The 24,894-nt window shown below is 50.6% G+C and overlaps 1 protein-coding gene across 1 annotated transcript in view; it reads right to left on the reverse strand.

Moving 5' to 3' along the window:
- Positions 1 to 24,894, reverse strand: part of Galnt2 (polypeptide N-acetylgalactosaminyltransferase 2) — a 119,389-nt gene that overhangs the window by 20,525 nt on the left and 73,970 nt on the right. Inside the window, 4 exon segments of the mRNA XM_028767747.1 lie at positions 2,270 to 2,335; positions 2,569 to 2,636; positions 2,856 to 2,954; positions 22,269 to 22,422. Coding sequence (XP_028623580.1) covers positions 2,270 to 2,335; positions 2,569 to 2,636; positions 2,856 to 2,954; positions 22,269 to 22,422 — 387 coding nt within the window.

Genomic DNA, 24,894 nt, shown 5'->3' on the forward strand with positions numbered 1-24,894 from the left:
GGGGGGGGGGAGAGATGGCTTAGTGGTTACGAGCACTCACTGCTCTTCCAGAGAACCCATGTTTGGTTCCCAGCATGCAACTTTCTGTAACTTGTGTTCCTAGGGATCTGACGCCGGGTTCTGGTTTCCATGGGTACCTGCACATGTGACCTACCCACCCCCCCCCTCCCCCACACACACATGCATACACACACATAATTTTTAAATACAAAAAAAAAAAAAAAAAAAAAAAGATTCTTGCTGGGCTAGAGAATTGGCCCAGCAGTTAAGAGTTTTTCCAGAGAACTTGAGTGTGATTTTCAGCACCCACACGATGGCTCACAACTGTACCTCCAGCTCTAGGAATCTGACACCCTCTTCTGGCCTCTGCAGACACCAAGCTTAAATATAGTAAACAGACATACAAGCAGGAAAAAAAACTCCAATACACATAAAATGGAAAAAAAAGAAAAGAAAGAAAAAGAAGAGGAAAAATAATTTTTTTTTTAAAAAAGAAAAAAAAAAATCCTTGCAAGAACACTCTCCTGCTGTGACTGGAGCTGCACACCAGTCTACACTGTCCAGGGACACAAACGCCACTCCTGGGTCCATGTCAGCCTCACATAGTGGCCTGTCGAGAGTGTCATCTCTCTGTAACTGCTGGAAACCAGAAGCGGGTGAGACCAAACAGCAGCACACCTAAGCCGCCCTGAGAGGCTCCCAGACCCAGGAGCAGGAAGGCCGTTTTCCCCATAGCTTCCCACACAGATGAGACTGACAGCTGGCGTCTGCTGTGTCACATCAGCATCAGATGACAGATCCCACTCCGTTTGGGACAATTGTCCTTCAGCGAGCTGTCAGAGTTGAATCTGTGATTCTATGGCATGCCTGGGACATGGGGACACTGAAGTACTCAGAGCTAGGCCTTCACGCTTTCTCTAAACCTTTGCAGCCAAGCCACTGATGGGACTGACTTCCCAGGCCGTGAGTGGGAGACAGAAGCCAATTTTACAAATGTGTAAATACAAATGTGATTTGAAAATATGGCCTCATGTACAAACGATTCCAATTAGTTAGGCTTTGACTAGCCTTCCAGCATCTACTGGGACAGGGCTCCCGGTGGCTGTGGTGGAGGGAGAGCTGCTATTCCCCTGAAGTAGTTCCAGTGGGCTTAGAAAGGTGGGCGGGAACTGGACTCTCTGAAGAAGCCGTATCTGTGTAGAAGGCCGTGCCAACTGGCCCACTGACTAGAACTCCATGGAAAGTTTAATGTTGCAGATCATAAGCCACTGGCCTCTCTTGTTTTTATTAAAATTTAATTGTATGTGTATGGGCATATTTTGCCTACATGTATGTATATCCATAAGGATAGGATGCGGGTCTCCTGAAACTGGGAGTTACAGACAGCTGTGAGCCGCCACGTGGGTATGGGGCTTGAATCTGGGTCTTCTGGGAGAGCAGCCAGTGCTCTCTTAACTGTTGAGCCAGCTCAGCCCCACTGGCCTGTCGGCTCAGTTCTAAGCTTCATATCTGACCAAGCATCTCCAGCTTCATCAGATCACTGCTGACCAAGCGTCCTACGACCACCGGGTCTTCGTCAGCCCACTGCTGACCACCGACCACTATACACAGCACCTGACACTGCGGCAGAGGCTCCTCTGCTCTACTGTGACTTGTCTGATGTGCCCACCAGTATATCTGTTTATGCACCGACTTATGACGTTCTACTCTGTGACAAAGTTCGTGGCCCCTCTTCCACAGCAGAAGCCATTCAGAACAATCTGACTCTGTGGTTCTAGGCCACGACATTTGTATTTGATTCAGAATAAAGCATTTTCCCCCTTCCCTCTGGAGCAAGAGAGGGTATTGCACTAATACAGAGGCTGCCATGTAACGGTTGGTCTTGACTGTCAACCTGACAGGATGTAATTTCACCATGGAGACAGACATCTGGGTATGTCTGAGAGCAATTTTCTAAGGTTAGGTCAAAAGTGGGTGGCAGCACCTCATGAGCTGTGGTCCTAGACTGTGTAAGGAGGAGCCGTGAGCTGAGCACCCACGCTCACCTCGGTCTGCCTGCTGTGGGCCTACTGTGCCCAGCCACCTCACATTCCTGTCACCATGGTGGACTGCATCCCTGAAACTGTGAGCCAAAATAAACACTTCTTTCTTTAAATTGCATTTGTCACACCAATGAGAAACCACCACACAAGTGCTGAGAGACACATTATCTCACAAGTACCGAGAGACACACTGTCTCCCAAGTGCTGAGAGAGAGGGACTTTCTTACCTTCTCTCCGGTCGTTTCTGAGGACCCGCACCTTCTCGATTTTCGCCAAGAGGGCCCCATCCTCAGCTAAGGAGAGAACAGAGGCGGACAATAGTGATCCCAGAGTCTACACAGGGCTCTAGACTGGAAGGCCACATACTTGGTCACCTATGGAAAGTCCTTCCCCTGGGGCCTCTGGAGGACCTCTCTTTCCTGCTCTAGGTGCCTGCTTCACTCCAGACTGCATTAGGTCACTCCTCCCAGGCTGCATTAGGTCACTCCCCCCAGATACCCAGACCAGGAAGGCTGATGAAACTCACGGTCGTTGCTGTAGTCATCCACCAGGATTATCTCCTTGATGAGGTGAGGTGGGCTCCTCTTGAGGACACTGAGGTAACACAGAGGGATGGAGCCTTGTAAGGGCAGAGCTCTGTATGGAGTCTCCTCTCTTTTGGTCCCCAGGCTTGGCTAGAGGAGCCAGTAGCTTCCCCGTGCTCGGCATCTGAGGTCCTTGTCTGCAGCCCCAGCTGATCCACCTGAGATGCAGCTGTCCTCAGGTGCCCCACACACTCCCCGTGAGACCCTGGGAATTATCCGTTGGCCTCACCTGACCACCGTCCGCAGCAGGGCCGACCTGGCTTCATTGTGGAATGTGATCACCACGCTGGTGGCTGGCAGGTCCACTCGCCACTGCTTGCGCTGACACCTGCGGAAAAAGAAAGACTGCCTTGTGAACAACGGGCACACCTGGCAATGATGGTTCATCCCTGAGAGACTGCGGTTAGCCTGCCAGCTGTGGGAGGCTCTGGCATAGATGGGCATATGGAGGCAGGAGATACAACCAGGTTCTGCTTACAGACAAGGGAGCTCTGCAAGCTGTATGAACCGAGGACAGATTTCTAACGTGTAAGACTCATGTTGTAAAGCAGTGAAATCTTCCCACCTCCAGACAGACACTCCTCAGCCGCGTGCCTGCCTCAGTTCTCAGTGTTTTTTTTTTTTCTGAAGGACCGACGCCAGCCATTGCTTTCTTCTCACCTTGTGCTTTGCCTGCTACAGGCAACACGCTGCTTGGGTGATTGCCTCTCACCGTATCAAAGGACCCACTGCCTCCTGTCCTTCACACTGCCTGCCAGGCCTCCGCCCAGTAACCTGGTGACAGAGGGGCAGGCTGTGTTCATGGAAACCAGATTGGCAGGTGGGTAGGCACATCAGGACTATCTCAAGTACAGGACCATAATGACCTCGGCCTGCAAAGACGGCAGGAGGCACAAGGCCTCTGCATTGACTGTGGAGGCCTTACACTTGAGCCCCTGAAGGCCAGATTTAAAGCCACACCTCTTCTGATGAGGACTGCTCAAGTATAACATGGTCAAAATACCCAGTAAAGTAGGGCCCAGCCCAGCAGAAGTCATGTGGGGACTCTTCCAGGCCACTCTGGGGACGCTGGCATGGAGCAGTGTCCCAGAGTCTCTACACAATCCCTCTGGGAGGGTGAAGAACTCGTCAGAGCCTTGGGAAGCTATCAGCTGCTTCTAAGTGTAGCCAGAGTCCTGAGTATGTGATGTCAGTGACGCCAGACTGAGAAGGAGCCCAGCCGAGCAGCCGGGTTGACGGGGTGTACTGAACCGAGGAGGGGACCCTCAAACCCCAAGGGGGTCCAGTCCCTGCCTCTGGGCCCCTCCTTGCCTTTGTCATCTCTTTGGGTGGCAGAGCCTTCCATGGTCCCACACACTGAAGACTCAGTTTACCCTGCAGCTCATCAGATCCCCCTTAGTATTTATCTTGAATGGAAATCGGTGGGAAAGGCGGTGGGTTCTGGAGGGACCCTGGAGCTCAGTCACGGCTCAGCACCCAGCTGCTGAGCAATGACCTGTATGCTGCCTAGCAGCTGCTGGACAGCAGCAGAGAGGGGTGGCGAGGGCAAGCACCGAGACGTGTGCCTCCCCAGGACCGATGAAACGAGCCCAGACCTGCAGACTGTGAGCACCGGCAAGAAAGGCAGCACAATTATAAAGCAATTAGGCTGCAATTGCAGAAGAGGCGTCTTTGGTTAATTTTAGTCATTATAGTACGCTCATTTTAATTAATCACACACAAAAAAATTGTAAAGCAGTTGTTTGTGGGGAGTCGGGGAATGAATTCTACGGTTAGCATCTGATCTCACTGTAGACGAGCCTTCATGGATAAGCCAATTGATAAAAACTAGCAGGAAGGTAGCTTAAAGAATCTATCAAGTGTCAACTGTATACAAATTACCAAATGATGCCACTGTTGAGAGGCCAATCTGTAATGCTGTAAAGGGGAGGGCTCTGTGCTTAGAGGCTCACCACTCTCGGTAGCCAGGTCCCCACTTAGCCCAGGAGTGACTGAGTCAGCAGACCTGGGTTGGGAGACTCCTGGGACTCTCAGGGCTGAGTGGGAATGTGAGAAGATGGGGTAGCATTTTTCACTCTCAGAGCGCTGGATTCCAGGCCCATCCAATCACGCCCTCTTCTCTCATTCTCCTCAGCTCTGCAGGAAGCTCATCCTCCAGGAGCTTTCGGAAGTCTCCTGGGGCTCTGGAAGCATTTGCTGGAACAAGCAGGTGCCATTTTATTAACACTCCCTGCATATTCATAAGGCCCCAAGCTCGGGTCTGGGCAATCATCAGCTTCGGCAGAATTCCATTCTTAAGGAGGAGGAGCAGCAGTGAGGACCAGCGGAAGGATCTCACACCCCATGGGTGGAGTGAATCTGTGCACAGATCCAGATAAGCCTCACTCTCAACCCAGATGGGCCCCCAGGGGAACCACTTTAAAAAGAAAAGCAATTAATTTTGCATTTAAAGAGTCTTGCCTGGCCCTGTCAGCCCGTCTTTGCTGCTCTAGAGGCAGTGGGAACCTGGGTGGCAGCTGCTACAAGCTGTAGGGTGCTTCCTCCCAGGCTCGCAGGACTGAGAGCTGACAGCAAGGGAACGCGGTAGCTGGATTCTCTTCTCCCAGACACACGGGGAAGCCCACTAGGGACCCTGGTTCACTTGAGGCTCCAAAGACATGGTACTGACATTGTCATTCTGGAAGCTTCCTGCCCATTAAAATGGCAACTTGACAAGCCAGATACATAAAGATCTCTCTCACACACGCATGCGTGCAAGCATCCAGGCAACACCAAATAGACTCAGCAGGTTGTATTTATATACATTCGTGTCTGTGTGTGTGTGTGTGTGTGCGCGCGCATGCATGCACACATGTTAACAATAATGAGAAAGAGGCCATGGATTGGCGAGGGGACAGAGGAGGGGCTAGGGAAAACTACATAAATACAATGTACATATATGAAAATTAAAAGTCAAATTAAAAGGCTTTTAAAATCCTTCATTTGGCTAAAGAGTTCCAGACGGATCCTGCTTCTCCAGGGTGTACCTCGCACTTCACAAACATGCAAACACTAAGGCTTTTCATCTTCTCGGCTTTACTTTTTCTGACAGCCAATCAAAGCTCCAGCTGATTCCCAGGGGACAGACGGATGCTACAGACATACACTGGTCCTAAATGCTGTTGGATCATTTGTAGAGATTAATACATGTCACTGGAAACTGTCCTTGACATAGTGTGGCCTTACTGGTCCTGCCATTATCCACGGTGCCATTATCACAAGGGTGAAGCTGAGGACAGACACACAGGAAGAATTTGGCCAGAACATGTCCCATGGACAAGAGGAGGGTCAAGTCCTGGCAACAGGACGGTCAGAAGGATGATGAGGGTCCCTGGGTTTCTTCGCAGGCAACCTCACCTCAGATGACATTGTAGTGGTTTGAATAGGAATGTTCCCCCATAGACTCATGTGTTTGAATATGCTTGGCCTAGAGAGTGGCACTAGTAGGAGGTGTGGCCTTGTTGGAGGATGTATGTCACTGTGGGTGTGGGCTCTGAGGCCCTCCTCCTAGCTGCCTGAAAGACAGTAGTCTTCCTCTGTTTGCTTTCAGAACAAGATGTAGAACTTTAGGCTTCTTCTCCAGCACCATGTCTGCCTGGATGCTGCCAAGCTTCCTGGCATGATGATAATGGACTGAATCTCTGAACCTGTAAGCCAGCTCTAATTAAATGTTGTCCTTTATAAGACTTGCCTTGGTCATGGTGTCTCCTCTCAACAACGGAAACTCTAATTAAGATGGATGTCAGGACATTAGTAATGTAGCTCACTGGTTCATGTATGGACCGTGACAAGCAAGAGGGTCTTCACTTTGTGGTCGAGTCTTTATGGCAGCTCACAGTCAATAGTTATCATCCTTTCAGGCCCCTTCCCAACCCCCATTGTCAGGGGGAGGGAAGTGCTACCCCAGATTTGGTGCTCAGTCACTTCTAGGTATGCTTTTAACTAATCACACATAAAAGGCATAGGTACACATTCCTGAACAACCTGGAATCAACCTCCGTGGACTCGGTTAATGGAGAGGACACAGTCGCCACTGGCCTGGGCACACAGCTTTGCCACACAACCCCGCTGTGTTCAGGTCACACGGGAGGTTCCCGCCTAGGAGCAGACACATCCTGCCTACCCTCTGTCACGGAGTAAGGAGCACGGGTGACGTGCACTGAGTCGCTACGCTCTTCACCCTCTGCTGTGATTCACTCCCAGCTCTCATCTCATCCCACTGCAGCCCAAGGTCACGTGACCTCTTAACGCTCACCTTCCTAGAGCTGAGGCGGTGGGTGTGCACCACCATGTCCACCTCATGTCTTCTGTTTCCTGAGTGATTTTGGTAATATTTTCCTAGAAGGATATCTGTTCCATTTACGTATCTTTTTGTAGATATGTACTCGCAACTCTGGGTGTCTCATGCACACACATAAAATCCATCCGAGTTTTCTGGTTTTATTAAAGATCATTGGGAGTGTATCTGACAGAAGCTGCACACAGTCCTCTGTGTTTTCTCTGGTTCGCTCACTTTGCCTCCCTCCTGAACTTCCTTCTGCTTCAGGGTTATCCTGCTGTTCTGTCACCTTGAGTTGGAATAGACCAGGCTACTCCATAGAAGGAACAAAGTTGACTTGAATGAATTTAGCCCTCACCTGGAGTTGTGGGGAGTTCTACTCTGCCACGAGGAACTGGGAACAGGGAGCGGGCCCCTGGCTCTGGGAAGACAGTGGGATGTGTCCCCCTCTGTCCTGAGCTGAGGTCTGTCCCTGATGGTGAGGTGGGAAGATAAAGTGGCTGGGAGCCCCGTGGCTGCTCTGACTTCTGCCTTTGCCACTCAACCAATGTGTGAGTCTCCACAATGTGCTAACAGTATGAAGTCTCAAAAATTTGAACAACTTAAGGAAGATCCTTTTGCTTCCCAGCTGGTGCATGAAAATGCAGGGAGGACCATTTTCACCTATGGCCTGGGATGCAGGCCATAGGCAGAGGCAGTAACTCACTGGAGGCCTGAATCACCCCCAACCCCATCCCATCCCCCCTCCCCCCAGCTTCTGACCCACAGTTCCTCTCAGCTGGGGGAAGACAGGTCTGTCATCTCAATGGCTGCCATGGCAATTGATACAATGTTCCCAATGTGTCTGGAACAGCTATGGAACCTGTTGTGTGGCCGGAGTGTTTGCCGAGCCAGAGCTGGAAACACGTTCCCCACTGAGTCAGCATCCAGGGTGAGCAGCTGCTGGAAGACTCCAGACAGCTGACCACCACAAAGCTTCATGTGGCACGTGCACCCGCACATGCTCGCACATGCTCTCTCTCTCTCTCTCTCTCTCTCTCTCTCTCTCACACACACACACACACACACACACACACACACACAGACAGCTGAGTCACGTCTGGGTGACTGGCTCTGCTGAATACTGATTGGAACCTGTAACCTGAACAAGCAGGCCAGGTAAAACGCCCCAGGCTGTGCCGAAACAGCTACCCTGAGATTCATTTTTAAAAACTATTTTTTAAGTTTTCATATACACATTTATTTGTGTTAAGCCTGTTTCCCACATACCTCCTCCTCCCTTCCCAAGAGCCTCCTCTGTTCCAACCTAGACAGTTTCATTTCTACCTTTGTGTCATAAATACATATGTGATTTTATGTATCTATATAAAGTCTGGGATCTGCAAATGAGGGAAAGCGTGTGATGTCTGTCATTTTGAGAGTGGCTTATTCACCTAATGTGATTGCATCAATTTTCCTACAGATGGCATGACAGCTCCTTCTTTACAGCTGAAAACGACCCTAGTTTCCTTGCCTTTCCCCATGCTGGTGGCACCTGGCCTGCCTCTGCAAAGTTCCTGCTGTGACTAGACCTGCAGTAAACATGGAAGTGCAAGTGTCTGTTTATGTGATCTTGACTTGAATGTCCTCTAGGTAGATCCCTGGGAGTGGGGCGGCTCAGTTGTCAGAAGATCCAGTTGAGTGGTTTTTTAGATAGATGCTACTCACGGCAGCCACATACCGCAGAAGCAGAGTCCCTGCCTCTGACCACAGCTAACAGCAACCACAGCAGACCCAGCCACAGTCAGATATGCAGCATGGGCTTGCCCTACCCCAGCCCTACCTGGGCTAGACGCAGGTCTCAAGCTCTGCCTAGCAAAACAGCACAGGTGGCGCCACATTTCAAGGTGGTTGGTATGGAATCATCTAGAAGCCTAGGTGAGCAATTGGATAACTTCTGAATCAGAAATGGAGGCAGATGTCAAAAAGACAGTTAAAAGAACCAAACTAGCCGTTACACAATGCTTGCTTAACCAAAATGCTTTTAGTGGCTCTCTCAACAGCAGGGGCAGGACATCCAGGCCCCAGCTGGCTCCTAGTCAGCCCTGATATCTACCTAGACTGCCCTGGGTCTTCTAACACCAGAGAGCCAAGCCTTAAAATAATTAATGACCTTTACAGACTGCTCTGAAATTAAGCTTCTTAAGGGTCTGGCTGCCAGGGTCTGACAAGGCCGATTCACCCTGGGTTTGTTTGTCTCATGTCACCATTATTAACCTAAAACAGCTTTCTCACGTCCTACAGTCCTGACACCACGTACTGCAAACATAAGAGGAGCCAAGTTCAAAACCTCAGTAACTCATCACCCCATGACACAAGACGCAGGCAGATGGCCTTACTGGCTGCCCTGCCTCGGAGGGCTCTGTGCCCTTTGGGAGGCTGAGGGCTCAGGACAAGAGCACACACAGGGCCAGTAGCTGGTCTCAGCACACATCAGCTTGGACAGCCAGGGAGGGGGGGGTGTGCCAGCTCACAGAGGAAGTCTGAACCTGCAAAGCCTCATCAGGTACGTTCTGCAAGCTGAGCCATCATGTGAGGCGGTGAAACTCTTTCATTGGGACCATCACCTACTCTCCACCACTTTCCGTTTTCCAGACATTAGATTTTGATGGAAAACTTTGAGAAAATAACAGCCTTAGACAGCGCTGTGAGTGCTTCCTTCATCTGAGAGCACCTCACCGGCAGTGTGCACTTGCCTCTGAGCTGGAGCCATTTCTGAGAGTCGAAGCAACAACTGTGTTTTAAACTCATTCCTCCTGATGACAGGGCTCCCCCAGGAGTTCAACTGCAGAGCAGCCAACAGGAACCTCTATGCACTCACTCCCTGCTTGACCAGATGCCCGCCTTGGTCCTCAGCTGCAGAAACCCTCCAACTCCAGCGTCTACAGCACAGGATGGCCTGGTTCTGCCTCACACAGAGTCATCCATGCCTCCATTTTCTCTGCTCCTCTGGCATCCAAGTGGCTAGGCTCCAGGGCAGCCTTCCCAGGAATTGTCTGGGTGAGTGGCTTACTCTCCCTCCTATGCTTATCTCTCCCAGGCAGAATGCCAGAGCCTCATAGCTCTGGTAGCTATTCTCCCTAGATGGGCAAGATCCTGAGCTCTGCCCAGCAGGTGGGCTGGGAACTGCCTGACCACAGATGCCTTCAGTGTTCTGTGCTCGACAAACAGATCGGCTGGCAACTGCAGGCTGTGCTGGAGCCTCTGTTTTCAGAGATGAAAGATGGACAGATGTTTAATCCCTGGGTGTGTGGAGGTGGCCGTGAAGCAGAGGGCTGTCACCATCCATGCTGGACAGGATGCCATCACTACCCCATCTCTTCAGGCAGCACCCATGAGCCGCTCAGCTCTTGGTGCTCACCACCAAGCCTGGCAACTGTAGTTCAATTCCTGGGACCCACGCAGTGGGAGAACCTCCTCCTGCACGTCGTCCTCTGACTTCAGCACGTACGTGACCGTGTGAGCACGCACATACAAACAAAGTCGAAAAGATGTCATGAAATTAAAAAAAAAAAAATTTAAAGGTGCAACAAGTTAGGGGACGAAACAGGAGGAAGCATAAAACTATCTCATACGAGTGCAGGTTTGGACCTGTGTGTACAACACTGCGCAAATCTTAACTACGTGTATGTGAGTGTACACTCAGTGCCCTCAGAGGCTAGGAGAGGTCATCAGATCCCTGGAGCTTTGTGAGCCGCCTGGTGTGGGTGCCGGGAATGAAACCTGGGTCCTCTCAAGAGACGTATGTGGGATCTCTCCATTCACCAGATAAAAATCTCTGGAAAGATGATCAGAGGGCGCTGGGTCGACAGCTCAGTGATCAAGGGCACCGGCTCCTCTCCCGGGTGACTGGGGATAAATTCTAGCACCCACATGACGGCTCTCAACCACGTGTAGGTCCAGCTTTGGGGGATCTGAAAGCTGGGCCTCCAATAGTACTGCTCTCACAGTGATACACACACACACACACACACACACACACAGAGGCATAACACTCATACACATGAGCTTAAGAAAGAAAATCATAAAAATTAAGATGATTGTAATAATCTATCTAGCCCCCATATCTCAAACAAAACAAAAAGGGTGTGGGACAGAGACAAGCATATGTGCTCATTAAAAACGGGCACAGTGTTAGTCTTCGTATTAAACCAGTACTTGTCTAATTACTATTCTTGCTGAAAATGACAACTAATTGAGTTATAAGTAGAAAACTCTGTCAACCAACTGGAGGGACAAAATAAAGCAAGGAACTGCTAGCAAACAAAACTGTGTCTGTGTCAAACGCGGCGACTGACTCGAAAGAGCCAAGATCCGCTTGTCTGCAGGAAGGAGGGGGAGACCAGGAGCGTGGAGCCTGCCCACGTCTCCCCCACGGCTGCCTTCTGTCTGCGCTCTCATCAGGGGCCAAGCAGCAGCCCCTCTGTGCTCTCAGAGCGGCAGCCTCCAGAACCATGAGCCAAACGGATTTTCACCTTCGGAACTGATTCAGTCTCGAGTACTCTGAAGTGAGGTGAAGACTCAGGGTAAAGCAGAAAACCTAAACACACGAGGAGACTAAACAGCAGGGCCAGAGGGGCGCGCTGCTGTGTCCACCACTGACAAGGCCCAGACAGAATGGTAGGCGAGCTCAAGGTCAGGCTGGGCTACAGAGTGGGCAATCTGGTGGGCTCTGTTTCAAAGTTAAAAGTGAAAAGCGGGGCTGGGGATGTGGCTCAGCGGTGAAGCGCTGGCCTAGCGTGAGCAAACCCCGGCCCAACCCCCAGCACAGTGTAAAAAACAGAAGGAAGGAACATACAGCACCCCGTCTGTGGCATGCAGGCCGAACTGTATGGCAAAGTGAAAACGTTACACAATGGGTAAGTCTATGCTCCTTCCTGTATGCCAGATTACAGCACTGCAGTCGGTTACACAGATGTTTTTAGAAATAAGCAGAAGCCTGTGACGTTAGACACAGGTGTCCAAACGTCAGGAGGATCAGTTTCTACCACAACCAACCAGGCTGCTGCAGTAGGCCTGTTCTGCACTCTTGAGATAGTTCTGGGTACTTTAAAAACATGTTAAACACACCTAGAAAACACGTGAGTGAGAAGATGGAGGCTGGGAGCATGGCTCCGTCAATGAAGCACTCCACACGAGCGTGAGGACCTGGGTTCACTTCCCAGAACATATGGGAAAGCGAGGCGCAGGAGGCCCCAGCACTGCAGAGACAGGCAGGCCCACGGAGCTCACTAGCTGGCTAGCCTAAGCAAATCAACGCGCTACAGGTAGAGAAAGAGAGACCCTATCTCCACAATAAACTGGAGAATAATAAAGGGAGAGACCCTACTTCTGGCCAGTCTAAGCTGAACACAAGTACATATGTACACACACACACATACACACGTGCACACACATACATGCACACATGTGCGCACACACACATACACACGTGCACATACATGCACACATGTGCACACATACACACGTGCACACATACATTCACACAGGTGCACACACATACATTCACACAGGTGCACACACACATATACACGTGCACACACATACATGCACACACGCATACATGCACACACAGAGTGAGGACAAGAAGACATGGCCCTGCAGACAGTCATGTCCATGCTACCCCCATTGCTTAGCTTAACCAGGTCTCTCTGATTCTCAGTTCCCTCATCGATACGATACAGGAACAGAAATGAACACACTTACTTTTGAAAGCTGCTGTGGGAGACAAGCAGGGAGAAACATGTGCAGCAAAATCCCCAGCTACAGAGAGGTGACACTAGGGTCACAGGTATCGGGCAAGAAAATAACATCATGCAGCTGTAACATCTGGCTCCTGAGTGATAAGGAGCGGGGTGAAGGAAACCAATGACTTAAGCTTAAAATGACAGGAGAAAAAAAAATTCATACAATGGTGAAGCTGTTGCCTAAACACATGCTGGGTTAAAAAAGGAAAGTCAGAGCAGAACTCCAGACAAGTGGGAAACAGCAATATTTTGGTTATTTTAAAGTAGGCTTAAAAATAACTGAAATGATAACACTACATTTCACAGTACAAGGACACAAGAGGCTCAGGCACACTGCAGCCTGAGCTCTCACTGGGTAAGTGGGAGGAGCCTAGGGGGCCAGCCGCCCCCAATGCACTGGTGTTAACAACTTTCCAGAAAGAAGTGAACAAACATGTATACACCCCAAGTATGGCATCCTTGGAAGACCGGTGGAGAGCCAGAGAGTTTGGGGGTAGGCGACAGGAAAGTTCCTGAAAGCGATACAACTGAAGAGGTCTCCACCCTCTTGAAGTGTTAGCTGCTCATGTATCTTGGCAAGCTCCCTCCTATTAAATCCTGATCTCGTGAGGGTAATCACAGCGACTGTGATTTCAAGGTGACAGCAGCCATGTGAGGACCCACTCGAGGGCAGTTCTGCAGGGGGACACACACACGGTAGTCTGTACAGAACCCAGTGTGTGAGCAGGGCTTCTCCTTCCACCGTGAGCAAATCTGAGACAAACAGGAGCTCTGTTCACAAGGATGAGAGACAGGAGAGAGGGAAGAAGACCCACTTCTCCACGTGGTGAGAGACAGAGGTTTCACGACTGCTGGAGGCACGTACACACAGCACTGTCTTCTGGGTGGCAGACTCTCTAGACGTCTTCAGGTAACACAAAAGGTCGCCGCACACCAACGTCACAGGCGATCTCTCAGAGGCCATCAGGGGATTAGTATCATTAAAGTGGCCGTGGGTGTGGCTGGTGTTCACAGATGAAGTGTATGAAACAAGTCTGGTGCAAAGACGGAAGCACAGCAGAGATGTGCACCTTCGCCCTCCGGTCAATTCAGTCATTTACCACAGCCATGAACTGGAGGAGGAAGACAAGGGCACTGGCCCACAAAGTCTGACTTAGAAACTAACTAAGCAGCAGGCTCCATCAGCCTAGAGTGTAGGCCCTACACAGAATAAATGCTGGGACCTTGTCAGAACCAAGCAAAGGCATGTCTAAAAAATATTCACCCAACATGGTCAGCAAGAACAAAAGAAAGGGATGTCCTAGTCCACTCCCGGAGAGCTGCGTGCGTGAGCATAAACTAGGCGGCACAAAGCCACACAGAATGGAAGCTACAGCTACAAAAAGACCCCAGAAATTGCTTCCCATGTGAGACCCAGAGGCAGATGGGCACTGGGTTTCCCTGGCAGCGAGCAAACAGCAGGACGGGAGACAGGGGGTGGGGGAGGGGTGAGGGACAAGTTAGTGAGCAAACAGCAGGATGGAGAACAAGTCAGGAGGGACAGCCTTCAGAGACTGTGAATGCTTCTTAGCTTTCTGGTGCGGTTTCCTTTTTACTTTTTAAAAAATACAACAGATGTACCTACTTAAAAAAAATACACTCTCAAAATAATAACTTAAAAGGCAGTCTAAGAAACCAGGAGTGTTTAAAGAAAAGGAGGACAAAGGGAGTTTGCAACGCAAGGCTGTTTTACACAAGATGTGACAGGTCCAGCTCAGATCTGCCTGAGAGACAGTCCAGCAGAGGTGGCGGCTGCCAGCATGCTTGTCCCTAATATTGCCAATGCCGTCATCTTACTCTGATTCCCATGGATTGGCACCGCTAAGGCCAAGCATGAGACAGGAAGTACACCCTCAGGTGAGGACATAGAGCTTCTGCCTGAGGATACCACTGTGTGCAAGCCTCCAGGGAGTATGCCAGGGCAGAAAACTGGAGTCCTGTGTACCCGAGGCACTCTGCTAGTGGCCAGAGAGCCAGCACACCAGTCCCAGAAGCAGCCATTAGCAAGTAGCTGGCAAGGTGGACAAGGTAATCTCCACACCACGGCTTTCCTGTGGCTGCAGTCCCCTTAGAGGTGGATGCTCTGCATAGACCAAGGAGATCCACTGCACCCCTTCTTACCACCTAGTAAGGACCCAGCTCCCTCCCTACACTACACTACATCACAACAAAACGAAAGAGCCATGGGTGGGCAACTCTTTTCATCTTTGGTAGCAAATTTTGATCCAATCTTAACGCATAAGAAGGGGCTGGAGGGCTGGAAGAAACCCTGCATGCAGAAGCAGTGGGAGGCGTGTGTGCGTGTGTGTGTGTGTGTGTGTGCACGCAGCGCACTGTGGGAAGCCTGTGTGTGTGCAGTGCACTGTGGGAGGCCCATGTGAGTGCAGTGCATTGTGGGAGGCCTGTGTGTGTGTGTGTGTGCAGTGCATTGTGGGAGGTCCGTGTGTGTGTGCAGTGCACTGTTAGAGGCCCGTGTGTCTGCAGTGCATTGTCAGACACATACCATGTCCTCTCTGCCACCAATGCCAGACACACCAGCCCCAAGAGGAATGAGCAGGCACACGGGCAAGCCCTGGCATCATGACTTGACATACATTATTCCACAGAAGTTCGACCCCCTCCACCCTCTGATTCCCTCTCATTGAGCACAGAGCACCCAAGGTGCCATCCTGGGAGTGGAAACCAGCTCTTCTCCAGGGAACAAACCCACAGGCCCTGTGATCCTCTGGAAAAGACACATTTCTACCCTGGAAAGCGCTGGCGTTGTGTGACTGTGGCACAAATGGGCCTAAATAGAGAGGGCAAGCCAGCATCCTCACAACATGCCTCCGGGACTCACTTCCGTACACAGACGCACAGGCATGCACACATTCACGCACACGTGTACATGTGTATGCACAGACATTCTGGCCAAACCAGCTTCCTGCGGTCGATTGGTTGAATAACATTAAGGTAAATGGCTATTACTGTAGAAGTCTGAACTTAAGTTTTTTAGACTGAAGTGAGGGGTCTGGGCAGCCGTGGGGTTCATCGCCAAGGTCCAGTATCTCTAGGGCACATGGTTTGCAACAGAGAACAGATAGGTATCATTCATTGATCAATGTCCTTGACTGTTGACCAGCAAGAGACGACGTAACTCGTGACCAAGCGTGGAGTGTAGGCCGACTGACTCAGAAAGGCAAGACCCTCACACCATTCTGCCAGCTTCCTACACTACAGGAAGCTTTTCCATTTCAAAGACAAATGAGCCAGGCCTGGCACTATGTATCTGTAAGCCCAGATACTCAGGAGGCAGAGGCAGAAGGATCCCAAGGTTAAGGCCCACCTGGGCTACAGAGTGAGTTCACAAATCAGCTGAGGTAAGTTGGTGAGGCCCTGTCTCAAAATAGAAAGTAAAAAGAGGTCTGAACATGTACCCTAATGAGGGGCATTTGCCTAGCATGTGTAAGCCCCTAGGTTCAATTCCAGTATTGCAAACATGAACACATCCAGGGGTTCCTCACAATGGTGAAGTGAAGGCTTTCAAATGGGCAGCTGATGGAGGACAGCCTGGATTGACCTGATTTATCCAGCCAGACTGCCGAGTCTGCTTTCCCTGCTCTGATTCCCTCAGTAGTAGCCAGGTCATGGCTTCAAAGGTATTTCCTTTAACTGTCTTTCTGCTGCTCTGCTGCAGAACGGGCCACATAGCAATGCAGCAACACAGTACACCCAGGGTCCATCCTCAAGGTCGGCGTGGCGTGCCACACGAGCCAAGAACAAAGCTGCCCGGAGCACAGCCTGGTCTGCTCAAGCTGATTCACAGAGGCCGCTGGTCACAGGATAGCAATGACGAACACTGGCACAGAAGCCGGGGGTTCACAAGCCCTTTCATATTTCCACAGACGTCCGAGCTTACTGACAGCCGAGAGACGGTCTCGGATATACTGTGACTGCTCTGCAGATAAAAGCCCAGGGTCAGAGATCATCTCCACCGTGGTCCAAGAGTAACAAGTGACAGAACTACTAACAAAGTCATTCTTCCCACTCCCACGCCCGTGCATGCCATCCGTCCTCATGTCCACAACACTTCTGCTCAGGGTGAAATGCAGGACCCGTGAATTTCCAGCTCAATTAGGATGCTAAATAAGACACTCAGGTGTTCCTCGGCACTCAGGGACAGTAAACTTCTCTGCTCTGGGTAAAGCTACTCATGGAAAGCAGAGAGGTGGGGCTGAGATGCATAAACTGCCTTGGGAGTGCTGGAGAGACTGGGGCCAGCGCTCCTGCTGCCCTCCGCTTGCTGGCAGTGCAGAATACGTCCAACAGAGCAATGGCCTTGTGAACAGGCAGCCAGAACCCAAGTCAGGACTTGCTGATCCAGTGGCACTGAGATTAGGGGAGCGATCCTAGGAGCTGCTTCCTAAAAGAAGAAAGGCCTGCAAACTTCCAGACTGCTCCCTCCCGTGGTTCAGTTCTGCACGGCACAAAAGTGATCTGCCTATGTTATTTGCAAAGTAGATCTTCCTTAGGGGATGGAAACAGCAGGTATAGCCTTCGAATATCTCTGTGCCTATTCACTACCAGAATAAGGGAATTCTATATGTTCTCTGTCTACAGAAGGGTTTCAAGCAGACTTAATACATGCCAGAGTCACTGAGTAGGAAGCAGGCTACATGGAGACAGCGGAATAAACAATAAGAATGGGAGACGGCAGACGGCCTGTGGGAATACCCAACAATGTGACAAGGGCCTTGGAGGGAGAAGAGGGGCTCACAAGGGTGGCAGAGGGAGTTACAGGCACTCAGACTCTTCAAACCCCAAACAGGCTCAAGTCACAGAAGGCAATGTCCACGGGTTCTTACAAATTACTAAAAAGCACGCATAGAGACATATCTTCAAGTGCAACTGTAGGCAAAGAGAAACTGTTCCATAAGGGACAAGTCACAGTAAATCTTCACCAGGGACAGTGGGAGACACAGTGACTGAGACGTAGAAGCGACCGCCATCCAAGAGTCTGCACTCTCAGCTTGGACTGAGGGAGTGCCTCAGAAACAAAGTGAAATGCACCAATAGGATCTACTGCCCTGAGCTGGTGCCGAGAGGAGCCACTGTGAACACTTACAGGACACAAGGGTTCCAGGCTGTGGGGAGGTACAAGGAATGAGGGCGGGGAGAAAGGCTTGGCTATGAAGGATATTTGCAATAAGGATAAGGGCAATTAAGATGTCCCGAGTGTTGTGTGTTCATCCTCTCTGTCTCTCTCTCTCTATCTGTCTCTGTCTCTCTCTCTTTCTGTGTGTGTGTGGGGGGGCATGTGTGCATGTATACTATGTGTGTGGGTATGTGTGCATGTATACTGTGTGTATATGTGTGTATGTGTGCATGTATACTGTATGTGTGCATGTATACTGTGGGTGTATATGTGTGTATGTATGTGTGTGTATGTGTGCATGTATACTGTATGTGTGTATATGTGTGCATGTATACTGTGAGTGTATATGTATGGCTGTATACTGTGAGTGTATATGTGTGTGTATGTGTGTGTATGTGTGCATGTATACTGTGTGTGTATATGTGTGCCTGTATACTGTGTGTGTATATGTGTATATGTATGCATGTGTGTATATGTGTGTATGTGTGTGTGTATATGTGTGTGTGTATGTGTGTATGTATGTGTGTATATGTGTGCATGTATACTGTGTGTGTATATGTGTGCCTGTATACTGTGAGTGTATATGTGTGTATGTATGTGTGTGTATGTGTGCATGTATACTGTGTGTGTATATGTGTGTATGTATGCGTGTGTGTATATGTGTGTATGTGTGTATGTGTGTGTATATGTGTGTGTATATGTGTATATGTGTGTATGTGTGTATGTGTGTGTGTATATGTGTGTGTATATGTGTGTATGTGTGTATGTGTGTGTATATGTGTGTGTGTATGCGTGTGTATATGTGTGTATGTGTGTGTATATGTGTGTGTGTATGTGTGTATGTGTGTATATGTGTGTGTATGTGTGTATGTGTCTATATGTGTGCATGTATAAAGAATGATGGGCTGGCGACTGCTACTCAAAATGTAACAAACACTGGCTCAGCTTGGACTCTGCTAGTTTATTGCAGCTGAAACCTTTAGCTGGTAAGAGAAACACCCAGAGGGAGAGCAGGAGAAGAGGGTACAGCAAGCAGGACTCTGCACACCTTGAGATATTGGCCTTAAACTCGATTCTCCAGAGCATACATCAAACACACAAGGGCTAACTGTCTTCCCACTGGACAAAGCTTGTCAGAACAGATGGAGGTCCCAAAGTGAACTAGAGGCTCCTTCATTCACGTCACATAGAAGGTACGAGAATGTGTACAGGAAGCAAAGCCAGTGACAGAGAGACTTCATGTGACATCCCCACCAGAGAGATGATACCCTCCAGCAGTATACACTTATAAGACGTTGAAGATCAAGGGTCCTCTGGTTCCTCAGTCATCCTAGGACTGCACTGCCCTCACACAGGTCTTAAGCCTCACTGTGGAAAATCATAGGTCTCAAAGGCCTCAGTCTGTGCTGGCAGCTCCTGTGACAGCCCACTCTGGGCATTAGCAGTGTCTACTCAACAGAGTAACAGCAGAGTTGGGGCTATGACCAGCCCATAGTTCCAATCCCGGCCAGGCCCTCTCAGAATATGGCCAATGCTGATGACCCAGGGACAGCAAGCACACACTGCATGCAAACACCCAACCAACCTACAACATCCTGCTGGAAGCTAGTGACACCCTCGGGAGTGTACCATCCCCAAGGGATGCAAGTGTGAGTTCTGTTTACAGCCAGATCTTCTGAAGGGTTCTTGTCAGCTCTCTCAGAGCACCAGAGCTGAGCAACCATGCTGTGCAAACTGAGCAAAGATGAGACATTCTAGTTCGGAAGCCTGCCGGACAGACAGGTTTGTAACGAGGGCGGACCCTCCTCAGATGCTCCTCTGGGTGACTCAGCGGGACACCATAATCTCAGGACCATCTTTTAGTTTGAGATAAAAGCACATTTCAAAGTCCCAACATTTGAAATTCAAGATAAAGGGAAACAGAGGAACCCTGAGCCTGACTCAGTGTCGGAAGGCTGAGGGGATCTGTGCCCTCACCTAACACACCTCAGTCCCAAGGGATTTAGTGGAACAAGCACAAAGGTGATTGAAGCTTGGCCAAGGGGAGGAAATCCCCGACAGTGCATTTCCAATGCGGGCTTGCTGGTGTCCCAACAGAAGAAATCTTAAATTCCCTTGAGCTCCTGGCAGAGAGGAGCCATCCCCAGACCTCCCGCTCTGCTTGGAAGCTGCACACGGTCCACATAGAAGCACTGCTAAGTGGCCTCACAAGCTAAGAGACCTGCCTGGCTCATATCCCATTGCTGAGGGATGCCAGGAAGGCTCACAGACCCACAGACACTGTGATCTCTGAGTTGTTCAGGACCTGCTGGGCCACCTCTGCCCATGGCTACCCACGGAGGTAGCCTTCTCTTCTGTCTGCTCTTCTGTTTACCTCACGGGGACCTTCCAATGATGGAAGGTTGGTGCTCGGTATAGACTATTTCAAGGATGACAGATGGCTATCTCGTCACCATGTCCTCACACGGCCAAGGGGAAGATCTCACTCTTAATGTCTTCCATCTCCCCCTTTGTTCTCTTACTGGGACCCCAGAGGATCAGGGCCCATTTTCACAACTGTGCTTAACCTTAACCGTGCCTAATAAAGAAGCTATCTCCAAACGCAGACACATTGGAGGCTCGGAGCTTAACTATGTCAAGTCATCCATAAACACCCATGTTCCTTCCCACTGGCTGCTGGTCAGAGGGGATGAAGACTTCTAGTGGGGTCCTGTGAGTCCCCACAAAACAGCCGCTGTCCTGCCATTTTGCAGGGGACAGAAGTCACAGATGGAAACACAAGTCAGATAGGGTCTGGGTGTCTCATCCTGAATCTGCTGTCACTGGTCTGCTTCCAACTCCACAGCCACGGGAGGCTGATTTCTGTTGTGTGAGGTCTTCAGAGTTAAAGTCAGACTCTCACATGAAAGGGCCATGTTGTCCCTGCTCTAGAAACCTTAGGGGGCTGAAGAGAAAGCCTGATGCTTTGAGATGGATTCCCCGGGCCAACACGAGGGGTCAATGCCTGTCAGGATTTAATTTACCCCAATCCAACCAATGGGGAAGGCCCCCTGCCACGGGTTCAATACAGCAAAGGAGGAAGACACAGACCAGGCAGAAATCAACCCATCCTGGGAGGAATAATCAAAAATTAGTTTGGACAAACATTCCAGAAATACTGAAAGAAAATCCGTCTGCAGAGTTTGAGGGAATTTTAGAAGCTCACAGGGAGGCAGCAGCTCAGAACCCAGCCCCATGCCGACGAGCCCCCAAATCACTCCCTTTCCTGCTCAAAGGAGAGCGAGCCATGGTGAAATCTTAGTGGGAAAGCCAGCTAGCACCAGCTGGTGACAAAGCTCAACAGTCACACGGAGCTCAAACTTCTGTCATCTCAAGTGGCCGGGTGACATTTTTACCCTGACTTCTGAGCTCCGTCCGAGGCTGAAACCCCGGATCAGTTACTCTTCTCACTTCTATGAGTTAAAAAAAAAAAAAAAAAAAAGGTCTGACAACACGAAGAAATTAGGGTGTATTTTGGCTCACAGCACTAAGTGCAATTTACCATGGTGGGGCAGGCCTGTGGCAGAAACCTGAGGCAGCTGGTCACCTTGCATGTGCCGGGAATCGAAGAGGCACACGGCACTTGGCTAGCTGCCTGCTTTCATTCAGCCTGGGACCCCAGCTCACACTGTGGTGCTGCCCACATGAGGTGAGACCCACCTCACTTAACCTGATCTAGGAACTCTCTGACAAATACGGCCAGAGCCTTGTCTCCGAGGTGAATATAGTCCTGTCACATTGACAATCCCTGGCCCTTCTGGCTTTATGTCAGTACCTCCCAGTCCGGTGCCTCTGCTTCTTCTCTAGGACACAAAGATAATTGTGGGGGAGACGACCAAGGCTGCTGGTACCCCTTTCCTTTAAGCAGTGGCAGAATAAGTCTCCAGTGACTGAGAATGCTGAGCTCAGTGGAGTCAGGGTGCCCTCCCCCCGAATCCTGAAATCCTGAGGAGCATGTGGACGGCCCTTCTCCACAGTGTCTGGAGTACAGCACTATCCCCTGTCCTGCCTCCCGGTCCCTCCCAGCTCTGCTGAGACCTTAGTTAATCTCTCCTCTGGTTTCCAGAATGTTCCCAGCTACAACTGGCCCAGTAAGAGGAAGTTAGACTTTCTCCCTTCCAAGATGGTGAGCAGTGTTTTACGAGTGCCGCTTAAAAATACTAAGAGATCAACAAGTACAAGGCCCGGGCAGCTTTCTCCTTCTGATTCCTCTGCTGGCCAGCAGCCTGCTGCCTCTGCAGACGGCGAGAGCCATGAGCCTCGCTTCAGGATCTTTCCTGCTCCAGCTCCCCCCGCCCGCCCCCCGGCGTGGTTGGAGAGACTTACTGGTCGTGCCGGGTGTCGGGGATGTTTCTGTCCATGTGCAGCTTGTCACTCTCGACCTGGTTGAACTTGTTGCGTGCGTAGGGGTCCTGCCCTGAGCGAACCATCGTACCGCCAACATACGCCTCCTGGTTAAAGTCTGGCCACCGGACTTTGCCTGGAAAAAGGAAAGCAGAGGGTGTGGGACAAGTGGACATGAGACCCAAGTGTCACTGGAGACGGCAGTGTTAGGTTGAGCAACAGTGGTCTTGGCTTGTTCACAGGATGACAACTGTAATCAGGAGTAGCCGAGAGGGCCCTGAACCTTGTCCCGTGGAAGATGAGACTCTACAAGACGAGCGGAAGCCCAGAGTTCTGGCTTTACTCAGCACCGCCCTCCACACACACACACACACACACACACACACACACACACACACACACACAAGACAGAGCCGGCAACTCAGGTGCCATTTCTCTTTCTGGGAAGAGGGTGTTGTGTTTCTCTACCTTCCCAGGGATTTTGGTCATGTCCCCAAAGCATCCCAGGCAGGCAAAGGAAACAGCCCGTGTATAACTTAATAAAGGACTCAACCATGCAATGAGGCATCACCAGGATAAATGTTTGAACCGTGGGCGTCCAAAACCGGTGCCCAGAGTAGGGCTGCCCAGAGATGGTGCTGAAAAGTGCAGCAGGGGGGAGGGAGATGCTCTAGGCCTCCTACAGATGGAGGCTCCAGGAGAAAGCCAGTGGCTAAGCTGAGTGGCAGGCGGGAAGGTGGGTGCTAGACTCACACCACCCAGTATGCTGTCTGTTCTTTTGATTGGTTGGTTTCACGTAGCTCAGGCTACCCTCAAACTCACCAGGAGCTAAAGATGATGCCCCTGCCACCATGCCCAGCACTGATGTATATTCTTGGACCTCACTAGAATCATCACGTTCTCCTCTTTCCTCCCTGTGAAGAGGGTCCTCAGATGTTACTACCACTGGGCTATGGGTGCTCATTGTTCATTCCTGCAGCACCCTGTGCATGCAATACTCCTAGAACGTTTCTTCCCCGAATCCCACTGCTGTCAGCAGAATCGCTGGCCATCAGGAGAGGGGCACTTTCCTACAGTGTAGAAAACGCCAACATCCTAAGAAAGGGCATTTGCACAGCCTCCTGCGAGGCCTCCTTAGGAGTACTCTCTGCAGCTGTTAGGATGCCTGACCCTGTGGAGAAGTTAACAGTGTGGCTGTCAGAGACAGCCCAGCATGGCAGACAGGACCCAGTCATTCCTCACATGCAGGTCTGTTCTTGGCCAGACGGCTCTAGAATAGCCTGCCCATCCCCCAGACATGCATCAGTCAGTCTTGCTTCAGCTCCTTCCTGTTGGCACTTTCCCTAGAGTCAAGAGTCCTACGCCTCCTCTAGGAGTGACAAGTGGTCACAGAGAGGGTTTTATGTGGCATATCAGACCATGAAATTGCAGGGCATCTCACACGCTTGCCTCGGGTCTCTGAGGCACTGGTCACAGGCTGGTATCACGCTAGTTCCAAAGGCACAGACGAGCAAAGGCAGGCTCAAGTCCGGCCTCACTGGGGTGCTCATGTTCCGAGGGTGAGGGAGATGGACTAGGGAGCGTATCTAAACGTGGGGACCAGAAAGCTCCACAGAAGGCCTGACTGCAGTGAGGTCAGGAGCTCCTGTGGTACCTCAGTCAACGCCATTCCTCTCCAGCAGCTCCGCCCTCTGACCACGACGCCCGCTGGATACACAGGTCCACCTTGCTATGATGTTGACGTGAAGTCACAGGGCCGTAAGTATCATTTCCTTTCAGAAAGCGCGGTAGGGTGTGAGAACGCCACGGGGCTGAGACGCATTTAGCTGTGGCACGATGACATGCATCAAGTCAGCCCTCAGAAGCTGTGAGGCATTCCTACAAATGGCTAGAGGCTCACGGTTAACACTCGTCCTCGGCAGAGGGAGGGAAGGAGGGCACAGGTGCAGCCGATGCTTTCACATGGGTGTGACAGAAAATTGACTTCATCATCTAATAATGGTTTGAAACCCATAATCTGAAAAACACTGGGCTCGAGAACATTGTAGAAATTGGTCTGTATCATGCAGAATTGTCAGGTTGGAGACTCCTGGGGCAGAGACTGCAGAAAACAGAGAAGGAACGCTCAGGGGAGTAGGCTCCAGCTCATCTCTCAGCTGGCCTCCACTGCAGCCTGGCCAGTGCCCTTTAAGCGAGGCCCACACCTGAGCCCAGCCCACACAGACAGGCAGGCAGCCAGGTACAGAGCTGAGAACTAGACAGAACCAGTCACAGAATAGGACAATGAACTGAATCCTGGTATTTACAGGCCGCTTGTACTCCTAACATCTTAAAATTTCCCATTTCAGAAATTACAAGTTTCAGAAAAGAAATGATCAATCTTATGATAGGTTAAGAAAAGATTAAGGAAGAAGCTCCAGTCACCAGTCAGAGCCCCACTCCCTGACACCCCACCTTGGGCTAATGGAAAATCCTGAGATAACATCTCAGAGGAGGCAGCAGGGAAATAAAGTGTACACCCAGACATTGTGAGCATCACAGGGTACATCACCCAAGCCGCTTGTGGAGGAGGTACTCACTGGCTAGGGGTGTGAAAACATTCATCAGC

Source organism: Grammomys surdaster, unplaced genomic scaffold (assembly GCF_004785775.1).
Source record: "Grammomys surdaster isolate TR1022 unplaced genomic scaffold, NIH_TR_1.0 181, whole genome shotgun sequence".
NCBI classification, from domain to species: Eukaryota; Metazoa; Chordata; class Mammalia; order Rodentia; family Muridae; genus Grammomys; species Grammomys surdaster.